Consider the following 24,219-nt stretch of genomic DNA (forward strand, 5'->3'; position numbering starts at 1 on the left):
AGGGCCGGGGGACTTGGGCGGCCACGTGGCCTCGCAGGAATGCGCGGGCGCGAGGGCGGGGCGCGGCCGAGGAACGGGCAGGCAGGCCAGCCAATGGGTTCCTGGATAGGCCCCGGGCCGGCCAATCAGGGCGTGGGGGTGGAGCGGCCCCCCCCGTGGGCGGGGCCAGGGTGCATCCCCGGGCGGCGGACGCGGGGCGGGAAGAGGGGCGCTTGGAGGGACGGCGGGCGGGGTCCGGGCAAGGTGAGTGGGGTCCGGGGTCGGGGGTCCGGGCGGGGTGAGTGGGTCCGGGGTGGGGCGGGGGTCGTTGAAGGGCGCGTCCCGCGAGCCTTTCGCCCGGGGACTCGGAGTTTTCCTTTTCTTTGAAAGTTGCTCTTTCAAAAGTTTCCCCCAACTAAGCAAATCCCACCGCTCGGTGGACTCCGGCGCCCGCCCACCCCGGAGGCTTTGCCGCGCCGGGCGAGGACAACTCGGGGTGGCTTCTGTCCCCGGGCACAGACGGTGCATGTAACGGCCGCGAGGAGCCCCCCAACTTCAGGGGGTGGTCCCTGTCCCCCCAGACAGTGCAGGTAAAGGGCTGTGAGCAGCACCGCCCAACTTCAGCGGGGTGGCCCTGTCCCCCAGACAGTGCAGATAAAGGCCCATGAGCAGCCCCCCAACTTCAGCGGGGTGGCCCTGTCCCCCAGACAGTGCAGGTAAAAGGCCCATGAGCAGCCCCCCCCCACTTCAGTGGGGTTGTCCCTGTCCCCCCAGACAGTGCAGGTAAAGGCCCATGAGCAGCCCTCCAACTTCAGCGGGGTGCCCCCTGATCCCCGCAATGGTAATGAGCCTCAGGAATGTGCAGGAGGGACCCCCCTGCCCCTGGCCTGGAGTAAACCGGACCCCGCTGAATTTGCCTGAGGAATGAAGAGTTGAGGTGTTCGCGTGGGGAACAGTAGTTTATATTTTCACCTGGGGGCCCACTTTAGGGTGAAGGTAGTTACTACTTAAAAGCCTGTCTGTTCCCCTCGCCCCGTCTACCACTGCTCTGGAAGCTGAAGTTGGGGTGCACACGTGGTCCGCAGGTGCCTCCTGATCCCCACCTGGCAACACTCCTCCCCTCTGTGAGACCCTAAGTTTTGAGAGTGAAAACCTGGGTAAATGTCTCAGCTTTTAGTAGGACGTCTGTGTTCCGAGAAAGCAGCAGCATATTTGGTGCCATGTCACGTTCATTTCAGTTACTAATTTTCAGAGAGGTAAAAATTCTCGTTAACTCAAAATGCAGTGGGCTGTTATCTTCTCTCTAGTTGAGCCACAAAGTAGAAGTTAAGTAGCTCTCAATATTCTGGATTTTGTGCAAGAGTTACTTAATTTCCCTCCAGGTAGAACATTGCAAGGATAGCATTTTCACTGTTCATTTATTGCTTAAGAGATGTATTTTCAACACCTGTTTTATAGGAAATAACTTTCATTAGAAGGGAAGATGAGATCTTCTCTTTGTGTAATTTTCCCTTAAGCCCTCACAGCGTTTACTCGATTGGCCCTAGGGTCTGATTTCATGGTCAACGCCTGGTGTTAGGTCCACAGTGACTTTATGGTCAGAAGCAGACTTGCATGGTTTCCTGTCAGTAAGAAAAGTTGTTTGTTGAAGGTGCTGTTTCATGATTGATGAGTCTCTCCATACAGGCCAGGTATCATCAAAGGAGTTACAGACAATTAGGGAATGGTAAAATTCAAAGTTACTCTAAGTGGGTTTTTTGATGTGCAGCATTTTCTCTGTGCTTTTTTGTGGTGAAGTTAGAAGAAAACTCTTTGGGAATTCTAGGTGGAGGCATTCTGGAGGCGTGAAGGGGCTTGGCTTTAGGCACCCTGGGTTGAGTTCTGGGCTGCTCACCTGACCCTGGGTGAGTCGGGTCACCCACAGAACTTAACTCACGTATGAAATTGCTGGAAGCCAGTCATATGAAGATGCTTTTTAAACAAAAAATGTTCTGCATAAGTTAGAGCAGAAGAAAAATGGGATGATTTTGGCTGTATTACTCTGTAAATGATAGTTTAAAAAAACCCTGTCATGGGACGTTATTCTTTTATTGCACAAGGGGTAACAGAAAGATGGCAATGCAAAATTCAGATCTCGAGATGCTCAGAGCGTATTAATGTTTAATTCGTACGCTCTTCATAGTGTTTGCAGGTAGAAAGGAAGGTGGAGGGGGGTGAGACAGAAGGGAGTGTGGGTGTCAGACGTTTGTGAGGTAGGATTACAGCTCTCAGTTAAGCCTCTGGGAAGTGTGATTTTGGAAGAATGAGGGGGACCTTCTGGGAGCCTTGCAGTGGAGGATGGGGGTCCAAGCACTTGAGCGGGGCTGGGAGATGAGGCCAGGCTTGTGTTCTGCAGGAGTGCGTGGGGCAGGGCCAGCTCTAGGGGGTGGCTGCGGGTCTCCCGTGTGACAGGTGAGGCACAGGTGCAGAGCTGGCAGAGTCCCCCACCCTCCATTATCTCTCCTTCCCAACCCCCAGTCAGGCTTTGCAAAGCTGCCCGGCCTAGAAGGTTTTTGCTTCTTCCTTTGGTTTTGTGTGTGAGTTTTCAAAACTTTGATCGTAAAAAGGACCTGTCATTGGCAGGAGCGTTGTTCTTCCATCTCCTGCCCTTCTTCATCTGCCAGTAGAACGGGCTGTCTGGGGGTTGTTGATGTGTTCTAGTCTTACTAGACAGTGTTACAAAGATTTTTAAAAATATGTAAAAAATGTTTTTCTTTTGGTGAGGAAGATCAGCCCTGAGCTAACATCTGTCGCCAATCCTCCTCTTTTTGCTGAGGAAGACTGGCCCTGGGCTAACATCCATGCCCATCTTCCTCCACTTTATATGGGACGCCGCCATAGCAGCATGGCCTGACAAGCAGTGCGTTGGTGCGCCCAGGATCCGAGCCGGCGAACCCTGGGCCCTGCAGCGGAGCGCGCGCACTTAACCGCTGCACTACCGGGCCAGCCCCTAAAAGAAGTTTTTAAATGTTTTTCTCTTCCATGAGCCACCTTCTGATACTAGAAATTATTTGTTCAAGTAAGGTAAGTGTCAAAGCTGTAACCGCCTTGTGGTGCCCCTTGTGAAAGGCGTGTACGAAATCGTTCAGAGTGCAGTCGGCTGCATCGCGCTCCCTCGTGGAATCCAGCTGCGCTGAGTTCGCTTTCCGCAAGGGGCCTGGTACCTGGTGGCGCATTCCAGGCTCCAAAATCGTGACTCGTCACTTGGGACTCCTCATTTGAGGAATTTATGAGGAAAACAGGGAATGTTTGAGGGTGCCTGAATACTCCACTGAGCACTGCACGAGGAAAGAACTTGTCACACGCGGAGCACGTGGGAGCCGTGAGGGCGTGGGCTCTGCTCTTTCTTCTGATCCTGGACGGAGGCGTGCTGTCGGGCTGTGGGGACAGACCGTCACCCCTGTGCGTCTTTATTTTTTTTTTAAGAATGCAACGTGGATGTTCAAACTCCAAAGTCAAATATATACATGGTTTTCAAACCTCTCTTCTCCCTCATTCGTTTGGACCATGAAGAGCTGACCAAACAAGATGGGCCAAGGAATTGTATTTTGATAAAACCATGCTATGCACACTTGGTATTCTAGTCTCTTATTTTTTTTATTTTTCTGGAAAGGAGCTAGAGTGGTGGCTTCAGCTTGGTTTCTGGTTTTAAGGAACATGAGACAAGTGAATTGAAAGAGCACTATTTCTGCCAATGCGTGCTCAATGCCCGTTTGAGCATAAGTTTCCAGCTGGGGGTTGGAAGGCCTTAGTCTTTGGGAAGGGAATAGTCAAGCCCCTTGGCTGGTCTGCCTGATTGGGCAGGGCTCTGCCTCCTTCGGTGTAGCTTGAAAGTGGCTTGAAACCGTAGGGTGTTGGCCGAGCGGTTGGATGGGATCCCTATGTGGGCCAGTGTAGACACGGCCCGGGGAGTCCCAGAGTTCGGGATGATCACGCTCCCGAGGCTAGAGTAGGCTTCTGTGTGAGAAGCGCCGAGCGCTGGCGGAATTTGGTGTGTCTTTTACCTGTTGTGCGTGAGCCTGGTGGGTCGGCCGGATCACACAGCTGGGATGTTGTGAGGCCGTGCATGGGCTGTCGCTCTGTGTGGGGCAGGCTGCCTGCTGCCTCCCGAGCACACGACTCCCTCGGCTTCTCGCCCTGCAGAAGTGATGAGAAGACTGATTCACGTTTTGTTCTCCAGCGCTTGACTCAGCAGGCGGTGGGAAGCAGCCCACGCGGGCAGCATCGTTTCACGTCCAGCCTGCCGCCTGCTCCGTCAGAGAAGCTTTGGCCCAGTGTCGTTTGCATGGGTTCTGTGAATTCAGCCACAGAAGCTTCTGTAACAGACCCGTGTTGGAGGGAAATTCCTCTTTCTAAAAGTTGCTGCCCTGTGTGACGTAGAGTAGGTCGCTTTTCAGTTGGCACTAAAATCGGAACACATGCCCTTAGGTTCCAGGGACTGTGAAGGACGTGGTTCTCCGTTCCTGGTCCAGCGTTCAGGGCTGCAGCGGGAGGCTGAGGCGGAGCTGGAAGCCTGCTGCAGGCCCTCCGTGCCTTGAGAAATGTTCAGACCTGCACTCAATGATTTAATAGGAAAGAATGAAAGGTGCAGCGTTTGCCAGATGACACAGATATTTCGGAGACAAATCATAGGTAGTTGTACAAGGAGGAGAGACTTGTGTGTCTCAGAGTGCGCCGTCTCTGCGGTCCCTGCCCCCGGGAGGAGGTTTGGAACTGGGAATGCGATTTTCACTTGCTCTGAAGAGCCGCTTCTCTTCCGTCCTGCATTATGTTTTGTAGAAGAAAGAATGAGAACCCCCGGGGAAGGAGGGGACGTTGTGTGGCTTACCTGTAACCGAGGAAGGTGTCTTGTTTCAGACACAAGCGTATTTCTCGGGTGGCTCGTTCTGATGGTGCTCAGGGGTGAGTTGGTGGGCATCTCTTCCCTGGGTGCCTGCTGTGGAAAGGCCCCTGGCACCTGTTCTCAAAGCTTTGGGCCAGAGAGCCTGATGGGCTCAACTGTGAATCCATCGTTTTAGGCCTCAGTTTCTCCTCTGCTGTAATGGATTTAGTGTCGTTTTGTTCTCATATGTTATTTTATTTTATTTTTTTTTGGTGAGGAAGAGCACCCTTGAGCTAACATCCGTCGCCAATCCTCCTTTTTTTGCCGAGAAAGATTGGCCATGGGCTAACACCCTTGCCCATCTTCCTCTACTTTATATGGGACCCTGCCAGAGCATGGCTTGATGAGTAGTGCATAGGTCTGTGCCCGGGATCTGAGCCTGCAAATCCTGGGCCACTGACGCGGAGTGTGTGAACTTAACCACCACCCCACTGGGCCAGCCCCTCTCATATGTTTTTTAAATCAAGTTCTCATACTTCTAAAAAAAGGACCAACCTCGTTACAGATGGGAAACTATATATGTGGTCCCGTGTGACAAGCAGTGATATGGCGCTGACAGATCTGTAAATGACTGATTCCATGGATGTTTAGTGAGCACCTGCTGGGTGCTAAGTACTAAGTACTAAGCACTCTGAGAGCCAGGACCAGGCAGCGAACAGTGTAGACTGAGTCTTGTTCTTGCAGACCCGCATCCTGGGGTCTGGGAGAGATGATGGATGAGAACAACAGACAAACCTCAGATGATGCTCAGTGCAGGGGCCGGGGGTCCTAGGGTGCTGTTCACACAGGGGGCCTGGGGAGGCCTCGCTGAGGGGATATTTGAGTGAAGACCTAAAGAGGGGAGTGATGTCTGGGCAACAGCCTTCGGGGCAGAGTGGACAGCAGGTGCGGAGGCCCTGGGGCAGCAGCAGCCTGTGGGCAGTCCAGGAGCAGAAGGCTGGGTCTGGAGAGCTGGGTGTGAAGGGGGCTGGGGAGTGACAGGAAGCCATTGCCCTCTCCCGGAGTGAGCAGATCCGTGAGCAGATCCGACTCCTTTAATCGGGCTAGTCCAGGCTTCTGTTTAGAACAGACTGTGGAGGGGGCAGGGTCAGAGGGAGGGAGGCCAGGCACCGGGGTGTGGACCAGGCAGGTGGCCGGGGAGGGAGGGAGAGATGGTTGATGCGGTTCTGGATATGTTTTGAAGGTGGAGCTGACAGGCTTTGCTGAGGGTTAGACATTGGGACTGAGAGAGGGGAGGAGTTGAGGACGACTCCCCTGTCGTCATTTTGCCCTGGGCTAGTGGAAGGAGGAGGTTTCTGGCGGGATGACTACTCAGTCCCATGTGTTGCCTGTGAGGTGCCTCGCGGCTGAGCTGGTGATGGGAAGCAGGCAGCGGATAGGAGTGGAGCCTTCCAGGAGCTTCACAGGTGTCCAGGGCACATTAAAGGCTGCGAGGCTGGATGAGGTCGCCAGGGGAGGAGCAGAGCCAGGCCTGGGGTGTGGGCAGCCTGGAGAGTGGACAGCAGGAGGGCTGTGTCCCGGGAGCCAGCGAAGAAAGCGGCTGCAGGAGCGGGAATCATGCTGGTGAAGGTTGAACCGAGGCTGCGCAAACGGCCCTCTGGATGTGGCTTCCTGTGAGGCAGGGGAGGGGACATGGGTGGGAAGGCTCGGGGGCTGCCCCTTCCCTTCTCTGAGTCTGCTTTCTGCTCAGCACCCAGCTGCCGCAGGCCTAGGCTGACAGCTCCTTGTCCCTGCCCGAGCCACCGTCTGAGGCCCAAGGAGGCCTGGTGACCAGCATGCGGCCTGGGGAACGTCACCGAAGACCAGGGCTCCTTCCTCCCTGAAGGAGGTGAACAGCGGTGGCTGGGCCTCCACGGGCCGCAGAGCCTGGTACCTGCTGCCTACAGACGATGGGCTGGCTTGGAAAGGCCGGTGGAGGCACCAGCCTGGCGTGGGGGCTGGCCTCCAGGGCCGGCCGTGTGCCGTCTCGCTCACGGTCACTCTCTGGCATTTGTGCTGTCACCCCTGCAGCCTTGGGCCGTTCCCACAGTCTGGTGACCAGGTGTGGAAGGAGGGATGTGTGCCCAGGGGACCCCACAGGGAGGGCCCCAGAGCAGAGGCTGTGCGTGCCACCACCTGGTCAGGCTGGTCGGGTCACGCCAACGGGCTGAGGGGGCGTGGCGGGCGTTTCATCCGGGCGGGCTGACCGATTGCCCCGTGTGGGCAGAGGGGCCTGGGGGACTCACTGGGGCCTCCCCTGGAGCTGCTTTGTCCGGTGGTCACTATGTGTGGACAGCTGTAGAAACCTGGATCCAAACAGGGCAGAGCAGCCAAGGGCCCAGCTGGCCGCGGCTGGTAGATGGAAACCATGTGTGTGCGTCTAAAGACGCGCGTGAGTTAGTGCAGGAGCTGCGGACAAGGACACGTGGCACAACTTAGAAATAACACGGACGGCAAGCTGCTGTGGAGTCCGCACGGCCGGCTGGCTCCGCAGAGGGCTTTGGTTGATTTCTTGCCCAGCTGCCGGGTGTGGACCCGTCTGTGGTTGCCGCTCAACCTGATTTGACGAGAGGAGTTAGGTCCCGATCTGCTTCCCGCAAGAAGATTTGTGGTCGTTTAACCCCGTATGTGATCTGCTGTTTGACTAGTTCTCATTTGTAATTAGATGGACTTCCTGACGTTCATAGTGGTGAGTCTGATGCCTGGGCTGTCTGCAGGGCAGGATGGGCACACCTCAGCCATGGGGACGAAGGTCTGCCTGAGGGACACCTGGGCGGGGGAGGGACGTGCCATGGTCGGTTATGGCGATGAGATGGTCACAGCTGTAGGGACCTCGCTTGTTCCGTCTGCTGTTGTGTGTCTGCCATTGTGCCCTCCTCCTTGTCGGAGTTGCGCGGCTTACCCCTTGGGGGCTGTGTTGGGCTGGACTCCACGTATATCTGAAATCAGGGAGAAGTGTGGTGGGGCGCTCCCGGGAGGATGGCCAGAGGCTGACACCGCCAAGGGATGCGGCGGTCGCCGGGAATGGATGTGCGGAGATTGGGGGGGAGGCAGGGAGAAATGAGAAGACCCCTACTCTACCTTAAGACTCAGCAGGCTTGGGAGAGGATGCCCTCCACGTTGGAGGGCTGCAGGAAGCAGCCCTTAGGGGCGGACTGGAACCAGAACGCAAAGGAAGGGTTGAGATAGAAGGTTGGGTGTATGGGCACAGAGGAGGGTCTTGTGGGGGGGCATGGTTAACGGTCGTTAGAAATGCTGAGTCCTGTTGTGCAGGCTGTGCGCTGCACACTCCTGGCACCATTCACCCTGTGGTCCTGGTGGATTTGTATTTTATTGTGACCGCTGTCTAACAGGTGGCGGGCTGGCCTTTTCTAATTCCGACACAGGTGCCATATGGGCTAGCGGCCCCGGGTCAGAAACCAGGATGTACAGCCCATGGGATCAGAATCGGGGCTTCCTGTGGGAGCTAACATAGGCGGGGATGAAGGATGTGGTGAGCTTCGTTCAGTGGTTGATGGTCCCAAGGACCCTGTTGAGTGTTGGGGTGGGTGGAGTAGGGGTGTCTTCCCAGTAGCCTGCAGAGTTGGGGGCTCCCTCCTAACTTTGTTGTTAGGAGGAGTGGAGACTGGGAGGGAGTGGCCTCAACCCAGGCAGGAGGGTCCCACTGGACCCTTGATGGCGGCCTCCAGAGGGGCAGCGTGGGGGTGACCCTGCGTGTCGATTCACATGGACACTGACCGAGAGCAGGGGAAAGGAGGGCGGTAGCCCCTTGTCCTGGGCTGTGGTGAGGACGGCTCTGGGAGCCCGAGGGCCAGCCCAGCCCTGGCACGGAGGCCGCAGTGACCACTGCGCCTTCTCCACCTCCTCCTCTTCATCACCACCGTGGGCACCTCCTGGGGCCACCCTCCTCCCCTGATGCCGGAACACCTTTTAAAAAGGCAGCTCTTGGGCTGGCCTGGTGGTGTAGCGGTTAAGTGTGTGCCCTCCGCTTCGGCAGCTTGGGGTTCGCAGGTTCGGCTCCTGGGCAAGGACCTATGCACCACTTGTCAAGCCATGCTGTGGCAGCATCCTCTATAAAGTGGAGGAAGATGGGCATGGATGTTAGCCCAGGGCCAGTCTTCCTCAGCAAAAACAGGAGGATAGGCAATGTTACCTCAGGGCTAATCTTCCTCACCAAAAAAAAAAACCAAAAAAAAAGGCAGCTCTGGCCACGTCAGCGCCCTGATCAGGCACCTTGCTGGATCTGCTCTGAGCCCAGGACAGGCCCCTGCCCTGGACGCCGCCTCTGTCCAGCCTGGCCCACCCTCCCCTCCCTCTCCCTCCCTCAGTCTTCCCCAGGAAAGCGCTCCCTGCTCCTGAAGCGGAGGCTGTCCTCCTCCTCCCGTCCTGGGCTGTCTTAGCGGCCCACCTCCGCCCCCCTGCAGCAGGAGCAGCTGTGGGGGAGAAGTGACTGCCTGTATCATGTGGACACCACCCTCCTCCTCCCCTGTGGTCGAGCCCTCCGGCCCAGCACCTGACCATATCCATGGCTTCCCTCTCCTGTGAGCTGAGGCTCCGTTCCCTCAGACCGTCAACCTAACCAAAGCCCCTAGCAGCTGTCTCTCCTCCGCTTATACAGCTGTGATCTTACCGTGTCATTCTCAGCCCTGCCCCGCCCCCCCCGATCCCCCAGGGTCCACCTCCCCTTGTCCCTGCTGGCTGCCTTGTGGCTGCCCCTCCATCCCAGGATGCCCCAGGATTCTGCCTCCTTGGGCCCACCAGTTGTGGCCTGTTCTTGTTCAGGATTTTTTCGTGGTGATATTCGTGGTGATAGTTCATTTCACCAAGCCCGGGCATTGTTGTTTTCATAGGGACAGGCTTTTGAGGAAGAGGGACATCTTTTTCTTATGGCGGGAGCAGAAAGGGAGCATGTGCAGAGGGCAGGCAGTCATGAGAGGGAGGTAGAGAGACAGAGAGAGGGAGAGAAGGGGGAGACAGGCACAGAGAGAGGGAGAGAAGGGGGAGACAGAGAGACACAGAGAGGGAGAGACGGGGAGAGGGAGACAGAGAGGACACAGGAGTGGTTTGCAGGTGCAAAAGTTCCGGAAGGGGTGTCTGTGGGAGAGAGTGGTTTATACAGATTTGCAGCAAAGGCTTGGGGCTAAGTAAGTGGCTGGTGTGAAGACTGTGGGGTGTGAGGTGCTAAGAGCAGATGGGACGCGCCATCCTGGGCTCGGTCAAGGCGAGTGCACCTGACTCCCTCCCTCCGTGGTTCTGGTGGATTCCGTGACGGTGGGCTGTTGGAAGAGAGCTGGTTAACAGCTGGTGGCTGACTTTTTTCCTAATAGCTGGTTGTTAGTTGGAGTAAACTTGCTTCTCTTAGTTTTCTTCTTTTGGGGAGGGTGAGGGGAGGGGGTTTCATGGGGTTGGCCTCAGTCTGACATGAATGGTATCGTGCAGTCAGAACTATGAGGCCAGTGACACACACAGCGTGGCCTTAGAGAAATGATCGCTTGGCCGCCCCTGATCCTTGGTGGAAAATCCAGACATGAGGGGGCCAGCCTTGCGGCTCCTTGGCTCTGTTGGGTCTCACGTGGAGTCCTGAGCCAGCCTCTTGTGCTGGTGCTTGCAGGTTGTTGGTTCTGGCACAGTCTCTGGTGCAGGACTGGACGCGTGGAGCTGGGCCTGGCTCAGCCCGCCGCCTCCCCACCCTTATGAGACCCTAACACCGTGGAGGCTGGCGGGGCGGATGTGGGAGAACCTGCCTCCCTCCATGCCCGCTGTGCGTGAGGTGTCGTGCTCAGCAGACTGAGCGATGAGGAAGCAGAGCGTGGACCGGCTGTGCCCAGCCTCACTCGGAGCTCCCATGGTCATGAATATAGGCTCTGAGAGGCACCCGCTCTCCCATCCCTCAGGGCGTTCTGCGTATCTCCTTTGGCGCCGTCCTTGCAAATCTGCACAGATGGCCAGGAAGGTGAAAATGTCACTGGAGTAAAGATGCGGGTCTGTTCCATGGTGTTGCAAAAAGGAAAGTGACCTGTGGAGTTGGTAGCCGCCCTGGCCCCCGAAACCCTTCTGTGACATGGAGCCGCATGGCCCCCAGACGCCGCCCTCGGACCGTCCTGCAGTGCTGTCTCTGGGCTGCTGCTTGGGCTGGATGTGTCATCTTTTTGTTTAAAACCACAATCCGAGGGCTCGATGAAATCTTTCATTAGGAAGCTTAAATTGGAAAATGACGGCAACAATACACACGGACCCACTGCCTGGACTGGAATTATCTCGTGCTGCTCGTCCGTCGGAGGAGGAGAGTGTTGTGGGAGAGAGCATCGTCCTTTGTCCCGGGGTCAGTCTTGGGGAGAGCGGGCTCCACCCAGCCCCGCCCCGCAGAACGCTGTCTGCAGACCCAGGCTGACCAGGGAGGGCGTCAGGTGTCAGGTGCACAGGTGGTGCCGCCAGGAGACGGTGCAGAGAAGGACCAGGTTCTGAACCCGCCTGGCTCCAGGGGAAGGAGGGTTTTCTGGTGTCACCTGAAGGTCTCAGGGTGCAGAACACTTTGGTGGTGGGTGAGCAAGCTGTAGGAGGGGGTGTACACGTGTGTGCAGAATGTGGCGCTTGGACACACACCCGTGGACTCGTGTGTTTGCGAGTCAGCATGTTAGAAAGGTTCCTTTCCAGGAACGCAGTTCCTCTGGATGCTGATTTTGGAGGAAGACAGTCCCAGAGCATGGTATCATGTGCCTGAGATCATATATGGTCAGGCGCACAGGCCAGGGTGCCAGAGGCCTGGGTTCCCATCCCAGCCTTGCCACGTGGGGAGGTGAGCTCTGAGCCTGCCCGGAACCTCCCTGGGCCTGCTCATCCGTCGGGTAGGACTCGCCTATGTGTGGATCGGTTCACAGAGCGGCCCTGGCCCACAGCAGGTGCTCTGAGTGTCTGTGGATGTTTAGTAGGATCGGGCCTCGGCAAAGAAACCTCGAGCAAATTCTTACATCTTGTCCCAGTATTGTCAGTGTGGAACTGACTTCTGGTCAGTTTGACTATTTTTATGCATTTTAAGTAGAAACAAATAGCGTTAATGAGGCGCGTACAGTGTAGTTGAAAAGAAGGTTTGAGGGGGCCAGCCCAGTGGCATAGTGGTTGAGCTCACGCGCTCTGCTTTGGCAGCCCAGGGTTCACAGGTTCGCATCCCAGGTGCGGACCAATGCCCCGCTCATCAAGCCGTGTTGTGGTGGCATCCCATATGAAGTGGAGGAAGATGGGCACACACGCAAAAATAAATAAGGAAGGTTTGAAAATGCGTAAATGATAGGATCGAACAAACAGAATTCTGTTTAGACACAAAAAGCCATGTGGCTGTCAGATCAGCGTGCCGCTATGTCTAAGCTTATTCTGGACAAATTCCAGGCAGACATGTGCCCAGCAGTGTCTCCTGACAGGAAGGATATCTTTTTCTGGCTGTGCCTCCAGCCCACCCTGCGTGCAAGCAGGACGTGGTCATCCTGAGCGAGCGCAGGGGTAAGGTTGGCTTTGCCCAAAGCCCAGAACCCGTCTGGCTGCTCCGGGTCTGTTCCTTACTGGCCCTTGCCTCTTCACAGCCGAGGGAATGCAGTGTCTGTGTCACGGCCGTGCTCAGGATCTGAGGTCATAGGGACACTGCTGCTCACCTCTCGAGATGGCCATGAGGATCAGCTTCCTTTCTTCTCTTCACTTCCTCTCAGGACTGTGGGACTCCATTGTTTTCTCTCCTTCCTGCGGATATGGTTGTCTCTCCTGGGGGGTCTTGGCACACAGGGAGGGCCGGAGAGCGCTGAGACCCTGAGACCGGAAGAATGCCCACTAGCCCCGTCGGTGTTTCCTTCTCTGACTGGCGTCAACATTATTGGTATGTTAAGCGTATTTTTCGATGTGTCACTGCTTGCCTGGCTCCAGGTGAAATGGACGTAAACGCTCACGGGGTGTATAAATACGCACTCGAGCGTTTTGGTTCACTTCCTTGGGAGATGACACAGCAGCAGGAGGCGCCCCCTGTCAGAGTACTTCTGAGGCCCCTGGACTGCTCCAGCGCGGCTCACATCCCATCCCTCCTGCTGCCTCCCCACGCCTCACCCCATGCCCCCCTGCCCTGGGAGAAGCTGGAGGATCTGTCCTTCCTGTGTCTGCACCATGGCAGTCCATAGCTCATTAAGCACAGTGTGTGCATATATGTGTGCGCATGTTCGTGTGTGTGTGCACGGGCTCCTCCATCTTGACTTCCTTCAGACCAGGGCATGTGTGTTTCCTCACGGGAAGAACCTGCAGCTTGTGGGCAGGCACACGTTGGTTGAATATTTGTCGACTGAATGGGAGCAGTTGTTGGTTTCATTGTTGGCTCTGTGGAGCTGGGCTCCCTCCTCCCGTCGGGTCAGGTGGTTGGAAGCGTTGGCGCCTGCTCATGCCGTGTGTACCTGCTCTTTGGGCTCGCTCGCCTGCCTCGCGTCCTCCGTGGACCGCTGTAGTCTGGGCACGTCTGCCTTAAATTCTGTGGGAATGAACCTGCGGTTTTCTGTCCAAGAGGTTAAACTGCTCCACCCTGTGTGGACACCGCTGAGGGTCCCTCCTCTGATGTTTCTGTGGAGGGTGGGCTGGGGTGACCACAGTGATGGCTCCTGCTGCCACCTGAGTGTTTACTGTGTGCAGGGCCCATTCAGATCACCTCTGCTCAGATGTGTCCCGCCTGCGAAGCCCTGAGACAGAGACTGGTACCGTCCACGTGTCCCAGGGCAGGGAACAGGGCAGAGACACGAAATGTGCTGGATCTCCAGCCGGCTGGCTGCAGAGGCATGGAGACTCCAAGCAAGCCCAAGTGTGCATCCAGTGTGGGGGCCTCAACCTCTGGCAGGACAGCTGCCCTGGGGGCTCAGCCGGGGTGGGTTTCTTAAGGCCTCTGAGCCCTAGTTCTTCATTTGGAAATGAGGAGTGCCTGCCTCACAGGGTTGTGATGGAGATGCTGAGGTTGTGATGGAGATGATGATGTGAGCGGATGAGGCAGCACACAGGTGAGGCAGCATGCAGCAGACCTGGGGCACAGCGGCTGCTCAAGGCAAATACCCAGGTCTTTGTGAGCTGTTTGTGCATGTGGGGCCGACGTCAGTGTGAAACTTAGGAACTGAGAGGACAAGGTGCTCAATGACAGGGGCCAGGTGAGTGGCCCAGCACGGTGAGTGGGAGGTTCTGTACTGACGGGTGCACCGGGGATTCACTGCGATGGGTTGGCTGAGGAGAGACGGTGGAGACTTGGCACTCTTGCCCCGGGCAAGGGGCCCGTGGAGGATGAGGGCCACGGCGTCCTTGTTTCTCTGCCGTCCTTTTGTGCTTTTCCTTGACGTGTGGGAGTCTGAAATGTTCCAGGCAGAGCCTCCCGGGGCCTGTGGGATCACTGGGGAAGTGGGAGGGTTGCTTCTGCAAAGTGCGGCTTGTCACCGGATCGTTCCGGTCGAAGTGGGCGGGCGTCTGATGGGTAAACCCTCATAAACAGGGATGTGGCTAAGAGGACGGCCTCCAGGTGATTTAGCTGCTATCGTGCTGATTCTCACATTCAGTCTTTCGGATAACAAGTAGGGAACAGGAAAGGCAGAAGAGAAAAAGAAAATAAAACCAGAGGTGCAGAGATCTGGCCTGGACCCGTGAGTTTGTGGCGTGCTCACTGTGAAGGGCTTACAGAAATGTCGGCCTGGTCCTCAATCCTGGGCGGTGAATTCTTCATTCAAAACTGTTAACGGTTCAGTTGGAGGAAGAGGAGGGAAGAAGCATTTGACTTCGTGTTCGTTTCCTCCCCAGAGCGCTGTGTGAAATTAGGCAGAGAGGATCAGGGGGCGTTGGGCCCGGAGGGTCCAGCTGCTGAATCCCAGCTGCAAGAATAACGTCCTGGCTGCGTCTCGCGGTGAAGTCAGGCACATGGGATGAGACCTGCTTTATTTTCTCTGGTGTTATTTCGGGGAGATTTACAAGTCCTTTTGACCAGTAGGCTGTGGACGGACATCCGCCTTTTCCTCGTTGTGGGGTTCTTAGAGCCCTGTGGAGCTGAGGGACGTCCCTCCGCCTGCACCCTGACCGCACTGTCTCCCTTCTTGCAGGGTCCTGGGAGTGAGGCCTCTGCAGCTGCAGCATGGACCAGCGAGGGCCGCCTGCTCCCGCTCCGGAAGGTGAGGGGACCGCGCTGCAGGGCGGGCATCTGAGGGGTCCTGGTGGATTGGGGCTCTCACGAGGACGCCGTACTCTGGGAATCACTGAATTGCTGGTGACTGGGTGTGACGTGGGCTGGGCACTCCTCGGGGAGAGAGAGGGGTCTGAGCATAGACACTGAGGGGTGGAGCCTGGAGCCCCCATCCAGTGCCCATCCTCCCCGGGGGTCCTGGCTGAACGCCCCACCCCTCAGGGTGCCCCTGCAGTGTGCACACCAGCACTAGAATCCTGGGAGATTCCTCAGCCTGATCCATTGGAACCCCAATTGGGGGGATGATAAGGAGTGGAGGACTGGCTGTTTTGGAGACTGAATTTGGGCTGAGCCCCAGCTGGCCTGACATTGGTGCCCTGCGGCCTCTCCAGTCACCTGCAGCTCGAACTTTCCCTCTGTGCTCCCTCCGGTGTGGGCTCGCTCAGGGAAGACGTGGACCTTCCTTGTCCAGCTGCCCCCTGAGTAATGACTGTGGGGGAGGGGCTGCAAATTAGCATTTCCCTCTGCTGTCCCCTCCCCAGAGGGTCACTCTCAGTGAGTCACCGAGAGCCCGAGGTGGGGCCACAGGCACAGGCTGGTGGAAACAAGGGCTGGGTGTGTGGTCACTGCCCAGGGCCTCACAGCAGGGCCTCCTCAGGGTCTGCTGCCACCCGAGGCAGACAGGCCACCGTCCCCTGCAGACCTGGAGGCTGTGGGAGGGAGGGGCTGAGTCATGAGGTGATGAGGCCACAGAAGCCTAGAATGAACCCACGCATCCCGTCTCTGCAAGTGTGGGCCCGCGAGGAGTCCACTCCGGGTTGGTCCTGCCTGTTCTGTTCCCTCTTCTCCCCCTGAGTGTGCCCTGGGCCCTCGGAGGTGATATCTGGGACAGACAGAAGGCAGCCGGTGAGGAGAGCTGTTCCTCAGGTACATCAGGGGCCGGGAGACGCCATCTCCTGCTGGGAGGTGAGTCCCCAGGGATGATGGACTGTAGGGTGAGGACCCTGTGCTCAGGGGCCGTTCCAGGAAGAGCTAGGGACACTGGATCTGTGTTCAGAAGGGTCTCCTGCACGTCATGGACCCGAGTCTGTGTCTGGTGTGAGATGAGATGCAGACGTCCACCCTCCAGAGTCTCCTGGAGCCCTAGACGCGGGGTGAGTGTGGCATGCTGCAGCAACCCCAGAATCGCGAGTCTAGGGCTCTGCGTCCGTTTCTGCTTCTGCAGGCGCCTTCCGGCCGCTCAGCTCACCCTTTGGGGTCATGGCCTGCGGGAATGGCCGGGAGGGTCCAGGGCGCGTTCTCATCAGGTTCATCCACGTATAAGGTGCTGGCTTTTCGGGTCTTCCAGGCTAGGTACTCCTTTGATTGTTTTAATTGAACGCAAGACAGAGACCAGTCACCCCTCTGCGTCCCCATCAAACAGGGTGACCCCCAGGCAACACCTGGGGAGCGTGTCCTCCTGTGGCCTCGCCGGGTGGGGGGACTTCCCCAAACCGCAGCTCTGTGTTCGGGGCCTGCCTTGCCCTTTATGAGTGAGCTCGCGCACCTGTGGGCTTCTCAGAACGTGTGGGGTGAAGGCCGCAGTGCTGTCGGGGCAGCCGTCGTGAAGGGTGGTGTTTCAGTTCTGCATCGGGGGCCTCTGTGCTGGGTACAGTCCTGTGCTGTCTGCCCTCCGTATAATACTTGCGGAGTGAGTGCTCCGTGGCTCCAGAGATGAGGAGGAGATGCTCCCTGCTCCAGAGCCAGCTGGCTGGGGACGGAGAGTACCATCCCCCTGACGGGTCTGGGGCCGTGACGGAGGACGCTGCATGGAGCATGGACGGGGCGCCCTGGGTATGGGCTCTGCTGGAGCCAGCTGTCTCCTAGGGCGCCCTCCTGCCCTCTTCCTTTCTGGCATTTCACTAAAAAAAGCAGTCGGCTGTACTATTTTCCTGTTCTGGGTGGTGGGGGAGGGGGGACCAGTCATGTGACCTTACAGTGTCTTCGTCTCGCCCCCACCCCCACCCCCGCACACACAGAGGATGGGGCGCTGTGGTGCTCTGAGCGCCAGCAGGTCATTAATCACTGGGGAGAAATCAAAAAATAAAAGAGGGCCCTAGAAGCCCTATCTGCTCCTGAGTTTCAGGACCGTGGGTGATGCGCGACTACTCAAACTCCGATGGAGATGCATGTTCTTCCACCACGCTTTGTCTCTTGTTCTCAAAGGTGGTTAGAACCTGCCATTCTTGATTAAACGTGTCCCGGCGTTTGCTGACAGCGTTGTCTAGTGTGCCCGCCTCCTGTCCCTGAGTGACTCGGCCGTAACACCGACTCCGCCTGGATCTGCCGAGATGCCCGTCGCCCTCAGCCCTCACCGGCAGATGCGCCTCTGCGCTTGGTCTCGGGAAGGAAAGGGACCAGCAGGCAGCGCTGCGTTTTAGGGGGTGTTCTCGTGAGCCCCAGGGGAAAGACTGTAGGAGTGGCGGTCATTGCGGGCGCCCAGGACACCAGGAGTCGGAGCCGGCCCGCGCACAGGTCTGCTCAGCAGGAGGGGGGCGTCCGAGGTCTCGCAGGCAGCAGTGTGACTGCGGTTAGTGATAAATGCCGTCTGCTTTGCGTTTGCTAAGAGATAGATGTTACATGTTCTCACCCCAAAATAGAGAAGAGAGAGGGAGGAGCCGTGCGGGCATGGGTGTTACCTCGCTGATCGTTGTGGTCGTTTAACAGTGTGCACATGGACCAGGTGATTGAGTCTGCACCTTCAATACACACAGTTCTTGTCGCTCATATCTCAGTGAAGACGGAAAACAAGAACACGTGCAGAGAATGAAGGGTCCCTCGGAGACGGGGCTGGAGGCTGGTTAAGGTCCCAGCAGAGGTCGTTGCGTTTCCCTGCGGGCAAGCCCTGTTCCTGTTCCTCTTTGCCTCGGCGGCCCGCTTCCCCGCCGTCCACCCATTCCTCCTCTGACACCCAGCGCCGATCTCGCCTTGCCTGCGTTTGCATTCACAGGCAGGTCTGACCAGCTGGCCCATCGCTCTTGGGACGCAGCTGGTCTCGCCAGGCCGTCCACGGACCAGATGTCCCAGTCCGGTCCCCAGGCAGGGCCCTCCTAGCTGGGACCTGACCCTGGGCAACAAGAACGTGGAAGCCCTCCGTGGGACCAGCACTCTGAATTCCCTGGAAGCATCTCTGGGGAGTCTGGGAGCGTTGAGGATGCCGCTGCGGGCCGTCCTCGCAGGATGGAGACCGGTCTCCGTTCCCTGGGGCAGATGGCTCTTCCTTGACGACCATGGCATGGCTTTTGACTTTGGTGTGGGTTGAAGACCACGATTTGAAAAGGATAACACCACACTTCAAAAATTCTAACGCTACACTTACATGATCTTCTAGGTAAGCACCTTTTGTGACAATTAGCTTTGGGGATAATGGCCTGGCGTCATTTTTGATGATTCAGTGATGCTTTAATTAGAATTTCCCCCGTTATTAAACTAAAACTATCCGCTTACAAATGCCCTTGCGCGCAGCGAGGGACGGCTCCCCCAGGCCGTCCTCGGCGCTGCTGGGACAGCGTTGGAGCTTGTGCATGCTCGCCAGTTCTCTGCTGTCTGCCTTTTACGTCTTTTCTGCGTAATCGCAGATATTGAATATACATTTTTTTTTCTCGTTGAGTATACATTTTTATGTCGTGCTTTGAAATTTTTACTTTACAAGTATATTCTATGTTACCACCTAGTTTCCACAACTATCGTTTTGACGACTCTACGATATTCTGTGCACCATGCCATTACGTGTTCAGGTGATGTGACTATCCCATGTCCGTCCCTTACTTTTCGTCAGGCACCTGTGCCTTTCTGGAATCTTCCTTGGCAGCAGGTCAGATCTTCCCCAGGTAGAGTGGTATCAGGGAGGCAGGGTGGTGTAGCAGAGAGGCGAGTGGGCTCCGTAGCTCTGCTGCTGGGGTTTCAGTGTTGACCCGCTGTGTCTGGGTGACGGCCGAGAACAGGTGTGTGCCCTCTCAGGCCTTGGTTTCCATTGTCTGTAGGATAACAGACCCAGGGCACCTCAGTCTCACCAGCTTGTGTGAGGACTTGATGAGTTAACCTTGTGGCTGGCCTGGAGGCACTTAGTGAGTCAATTTAGAAGGTGTGCTGGGACTTCAAAAGCACATTGGAAGATGCCCCGGGATATTTGAGTGTAAAACTCAACAGTTTTATGATTTTAAAGTCATACCACCAGCAAAAGCCTTTCTGTAATTAATAGCCAAATTCTAACGTGAGTTGTGTTAGGGAAGAAGAATTCAGTAGTGTCGCCACATTAACATCAATTCACGAGCAGTCAGTCGTCAAATGCCTGCAAACCACGTAGTGAGCGCAGACAAACGCGAAGAGAGCGGTGGGCCAGCCCTGGAGGTGTGCGCAGCGCGGAGCGGGGAGCTGGCCTCTGAGGGGGCGTTGTTCTGGGGGACTCCGCTGTTGGGCACATGCAGCTGTGGCCACAGTGACGTCTAGAGCTAAGAGGAGGCCGGGGAGGCTGTGAATAGCCCCTTGTTGGTGGAGCTGTTTGCAGCCTGCTGCTTCTTAGAGCACTCTCTTCTTCTTCTTCTTCTTCTTCTTCTTCTTCTTCTTCTTCTTCTTCTTCTTCTAACAACATAAAGAATTAAAAAACAAGTAGACTTCATTTGAAGTAAGAGAAACATCATATCTTGGGTTAAGCTTTCATGTTATAATCAAATATGGTCTTTCAAGCCCCAGGAAAAAAAATGCATAGCTTTTATCTCTGAACTTAAAAATAAATAGTCCTTTATTGTTTTTCTGAACACGCTAATCCGAGGCCTGTCTTTAAAAGCTGTTAATGGGTTTTCAGCAGTCCTGGAGGGTTGTCTGCTCACAGAGGGAGGGATGACCCCGGAGCGGACAGCCTTCCTCCCTGCTTCCTCATCCCTCGTCCCTGAGGCCTGCCGCCGGCTCTCTCCCCCCAGGAGCTGAGGGACGAGAGCCAGCCCGTCTGGTTCCCAGGGCCCTGGGTCAATGGTGTGGACGGTGGGCTTTTGGTCCTAACGCCTGCCAGGAGCTGTGCGCAGCTGGGACGGGCTGGGGGCAGATGGATTTCTCCCTCCCTCCCCTGCACTGGCGTCCTCCCCCTCTGCCTCCTCCTCCTCCATCCCTCTGCCTTAGCCTGGAGTTCTAACAGACATTTGCATTGGTGGGACCGGGACACATAACATTTTAACTTGTAGTCACTTATGTTGTACTGGCAGTAGACTGAGAAGCTAAAACTTTTTTATCACTAAGGTATCTGACACAAATTCTCTTTTCCTTGGCGACCATGCTGGCCATGCCGGCTTGATAGCAGCAGTGTGGTTGTTGCTAGACTAACGCGGCGCTGTCCTTGAGTGTCGAAAGGGAGTGTGGAGTGCAGCCCGAGGAGGCAGGAGGCCCTCGGGTGAGGCTGCAGCCCTGGTACCCTGTTTGGTGGACGAGATCAGGTTTTAGTGGGCCTTGATAGACCGAGCGTGTCCAGAAAAGAGCAGTAGTTTGGCGAGGGGTCTGGATCATATGGCCGGGGCTCCTTTATGCTGAGGACCAGGCGTGTGGCTGTGTATGGAGTCGTGGGCACACTCGCCAACAGACGGGTGGCGGCGTCCCCTCCTTTGTGGGAGACAGACCACGACCAAGCAGGTGCAGGGCTGGGAAGGGGAGCTCCAGGGAGCTCGGGGACACGGGGCCACCCTGTCCAGGCTCGGGGGCTCTCCAGGGGGTCAGCGACGCCCTTACCTGAGGTCTCAAGGCGGCGGAAGGACTGAGAGCAGTCGGGCCCGGAGCTCGAGCTGAGAGTCTGTGAGACCGGAGCATGCAGCATGTAAACCCGCGGACGCAGTGGCTGATTCGTGCTGCAGGAATGTCGCCCTCGTCCTGGTGTGGATGACGGCTGGGGCGAGCCAGACGGGGAGCAGGGCGCAGAGCTGGTGGGTGCAGCAGCACTGCAGGCTGCGAGGCGATCCCCAGGAACACTGCCGAGGAGAAATGGGGAGAGTCTCGGGTGTTTGAAGAAGGGGACTTGGTGGAGGGCTGGATTCCTGGTGAGGGGGGCAGCGGAGTCCAGGAGTCCCCAGGTTCCTGACTGAGGGACTGAACACCCTTGTACCCTGAGAGAATAGACTGGACTGGGAGGGCTGCAGACAGGGCTGGTTTGGGGTGAGCTGAATGGGAAGGACCCCGTGGAGCCTTTGTGGAGGGTGTTGGATGTGAGTCCTCAGCTCCCGAGGGAGGTCGGGGTTTAAACTGACGGGACTTTGTGTGGATGAGGACCGAGGCCTTGGGCATGCTTGGCCTCTTGAGGGGAGATTGTCTGGACTGGAACTAACTTTATGGGGGCAGAGGCACAGGGGCCCGTCAAGGTGACCGTCAGCCAGCTCAGTCTGCTGTAAAAAGTACCATGGACGGGAGCTTTAAACCACAGACGTTTATCCTCTCACAGTCCTGGAGGCTGGACGTCCGGCATCAAGGTGTGGGCAAGGCTGGTTCTCCTGAGGCCTCTCTCCTTGGCTGGTAGACGCTGTCCTCTCCCTCTGTCCTCACCTGGCCGTCCTCTGTGTGTGTGTCCTGATCTCCTCTTGTCATAAGGACATCAGTCCTATTGGATAGAGCCCACTCTAATGACCTCATTATAGTTTAATCACCCCTTTAAAGGCCCCATCTCCAAACCCAGACACATTCTGAGGTCCTGGGGGGTCAGGGCTTCAACCTATGATTTTGGGGGACACACTCCAGCCCACAGCAGGTACTGAAAGGAGCAGCCAGCTGGGTGGGAGGAAGCCAGGAGAGATCGTTGTCAGCAGTGCCGGGGAAACTGTCCAGGAAGGGACAGTGAGGGGCAGGCCAGTCTGCAGGGATGATGTTGGCATTGGGACAAGTCACCCATGACCCGTGAAGCCAGTTCACCAGCTGGTGGGGGGCACCAGGTGGAGACAGCGTGTGATGACTGTGAAGGTGCCCCTCCCCCACGGATGCTGGCCGGGTGGAGCGACTCCGGGAGGGTCTCTGAGAGGGTGGGAGGGCTCAGCCTTCCACCCCGGGGGATGCTTCAACGCCATCGCCGTCTCCCAAGAGGGAACAGAGAGGGAGGCTTCTCCTTGGTGACGGGACGTTGAGGGCATTTCTTCAGGCAGCATCTTGGTCACGAGGGAGGTGAGGGGAAGTGGGGTGCTGAAGGTTGGGGGGAGGAGAGAAGGTTTGAAATAGCTGTGTGGACGGGGCTGGGGCTGACTGGCCCCCGGCCCCCATGAGGACAGCTGAGCAGCACGGAGGACCCGGTGGAGGTGGGGGGCGGACAGGGTGGGTCCCGCTGGCCCTCGGGGTTCTGATTCATTCTCCTGCGGCGGGGCCTCGTAGCCCATGGTGCTCATTCAAAGCTGGTGGGAATGCAAAATGGTGCAGCCACTTGGGAAGGCAACGTGGGGGTTTCTTACAAAACTAAACACACTCTTACCATACAATCTAGCAGTTGCGTCTCTTGATATTTACGCAAAGGAGTTGAGAACTTAGGTCCACACAGAAACCTGCACATGGATGTTTATAGCAGCTTTATTCATAATTGCCAAAACTTGGAAGCAACCAAGATGCCCTTCAGTAGGTGGATGGATAAATAAACTGTGGTCCATCCAGACAAAATAATATTATGCAGTGCTAAAAATAAAGGAGGTATCAAGTCATGAAACATGGAGGAATCTTAAATGCCTATTACTAAGAGAAAGAAGCCAATCGGAAAAGGCCACATACTGTGTGATTCCAACTATGTGACATTCTGGAAAAGACAAAAGTATGGGGACAGCAGAAAGATCAGTGGTTGCCAGGGGTTAGGGAAGGAGGGATGAATAGGTGGAGCACAGAGGATTTTTAGGACAGGGAAACTACTCTGTGTGGTTCTACAATGGTGGACACATGTCATTATCCATTTGTCCAAACACACAGAATGTACAACACACAGAGTGACTCTAGTGTAAACTGTGGACTCTGGGTGATGATGGTGTGTCAGTGTAGGTTGATCGATTGTGACAAATGCACCATCTGGTGGGGGATGTTGATAATGGGGGAGGCTGTGTGTGTGGGGGCATATGGGAAATCTCTGTACCTTCTCAATTTTGCTATGAATCTAAAACTGCTCTAAAAAATAAAGTCCATTGAAAAAAAAGAACAGCTAAATTTGAGTCTCACCTCCGGACCCTGTCAACACAGGCACGGCTGGGAGAGCCTCGTGGAGCATGTGGACCATTCACGGGGTCAGCTTCCCTCTTCAGTAGCCGGCGATTCAGGCCTGCGTCGTCCAGTGTGGAAGCCTCTAGGCACAGGAGTCTGTGTAAACGAGAATTAATTTAAATTAAATAGCAGGAACTAGTCAGCTCCTTGGTCACAGTGGCCACTCTCAAGTGCTTGGAGCTGCATGTGGCTCATGGCTGTTGCACTGGGCAGCACAGAACGTTTCTGTCATCCCGGAAAGTTCTACCGGACACTCCTGTTGCCAACAAAAGTATCTTAACAACTGGATTCTCAGGTAATTTACTCTTTCCTTCTTGCATATAGGCATAGACTAAAATGTGCATGGTCATATTGTTGTGATAAATAGAAATGTAACAGTTCTTAAAATGTTCTGTCTCATAAGTTGTTCTAGACATTTGTGCTTAAATTGGTGATCACGCAGACTACCGCTTACTGACCAGTGTAAAGGGTCAGATTGGTTAGCAATCAGGTGGTTCAGCCAAGGGGTCCTGCCCGTAAAGGACCCTCAGCCTGAGCCCTGAGAGCACGTGGCGTCTGTAGAGGGAGGGTTGGGGGCATCCTGCTGATGACTGGTTAGCTGCGGTGACTAACAGGGGGTGGCTCTTGAGTGCAGTGGAGTCTGAGTGGGTTTTCCTGGTAAGCGTGGGCCGTGGCCAATGGGACAGTCTCCTGAGAGGCTCCTCGGCCCTGGGCAGGTGCAGGGGGAGGGCTGTGCTCATGAGCTGGACACCAGCTTTGATTTGGGCTGAGCGCCAGAGTGAGCGGCAGGGCGGGTAGTGAACCTGGGTGCTCTGTGGCCTTTGTGCTTGGCCATCTGGGCTGGTCGGCCCCGGAGGTGGCGCCGAGCAGCCTCCACGCCCCACAGCCCCGATTCTGTGGTCTGTTCCTCCCGTGCTCAGGTGGTGACCTTGGT

General features: G+C 56.3%; 1 protein-coding gene across 13 annotated transcripts in view; it reads left to right on the forward strand.

The window, feature by feature from the left end:
- Positions 1-221: 221 nt before the first annotated feature.
- Positions 222-24,219, forward strand: part of ARHGEF10 (Rho guanine nucleotide exchange factor 10) — a 131,382-nt gene continuing 107,384 nt past the window's right edge. For 6 of the 13 annotated variants that reach the window (XM_087418274.1, XM_087418273.1, XM_087418278.1 and 3 more), the window contains exons 1-2: positions 222-243; positions 14,971-15,039. In XM_087418274.1, the coding sequence (XP_087274400.1) occupies positions 15,003-15,039 (37 nt within the window). In that variant the 5' untranslated portion in view covers positions 222-243; positions 14,971-15,002. The remainder of the gene's footprint in view (positions 244-14,970; positions 15,040-24,219) is intronic. The other 7 variants (XM_087418271.1, XM_087418277.1, XM_087418279.1 and 4 more) reach the window with 2 other exon arrangements.

This window comes from Ceratotherium simum, chromosome 28, assembly GCF_057802395.1.
Source record: "Ceratotherium simum simum isolate JZ-2026a chromosome 28, ASM5780239v1, whole genome shotgun sequence".
NCBI classification, from domain to species: Eukaryota; Metazoa; Chordata; class Mammalia; order Perissodactyla; family Rhinocerotidae; genus Ceratotherium; species Ceratotherium simum.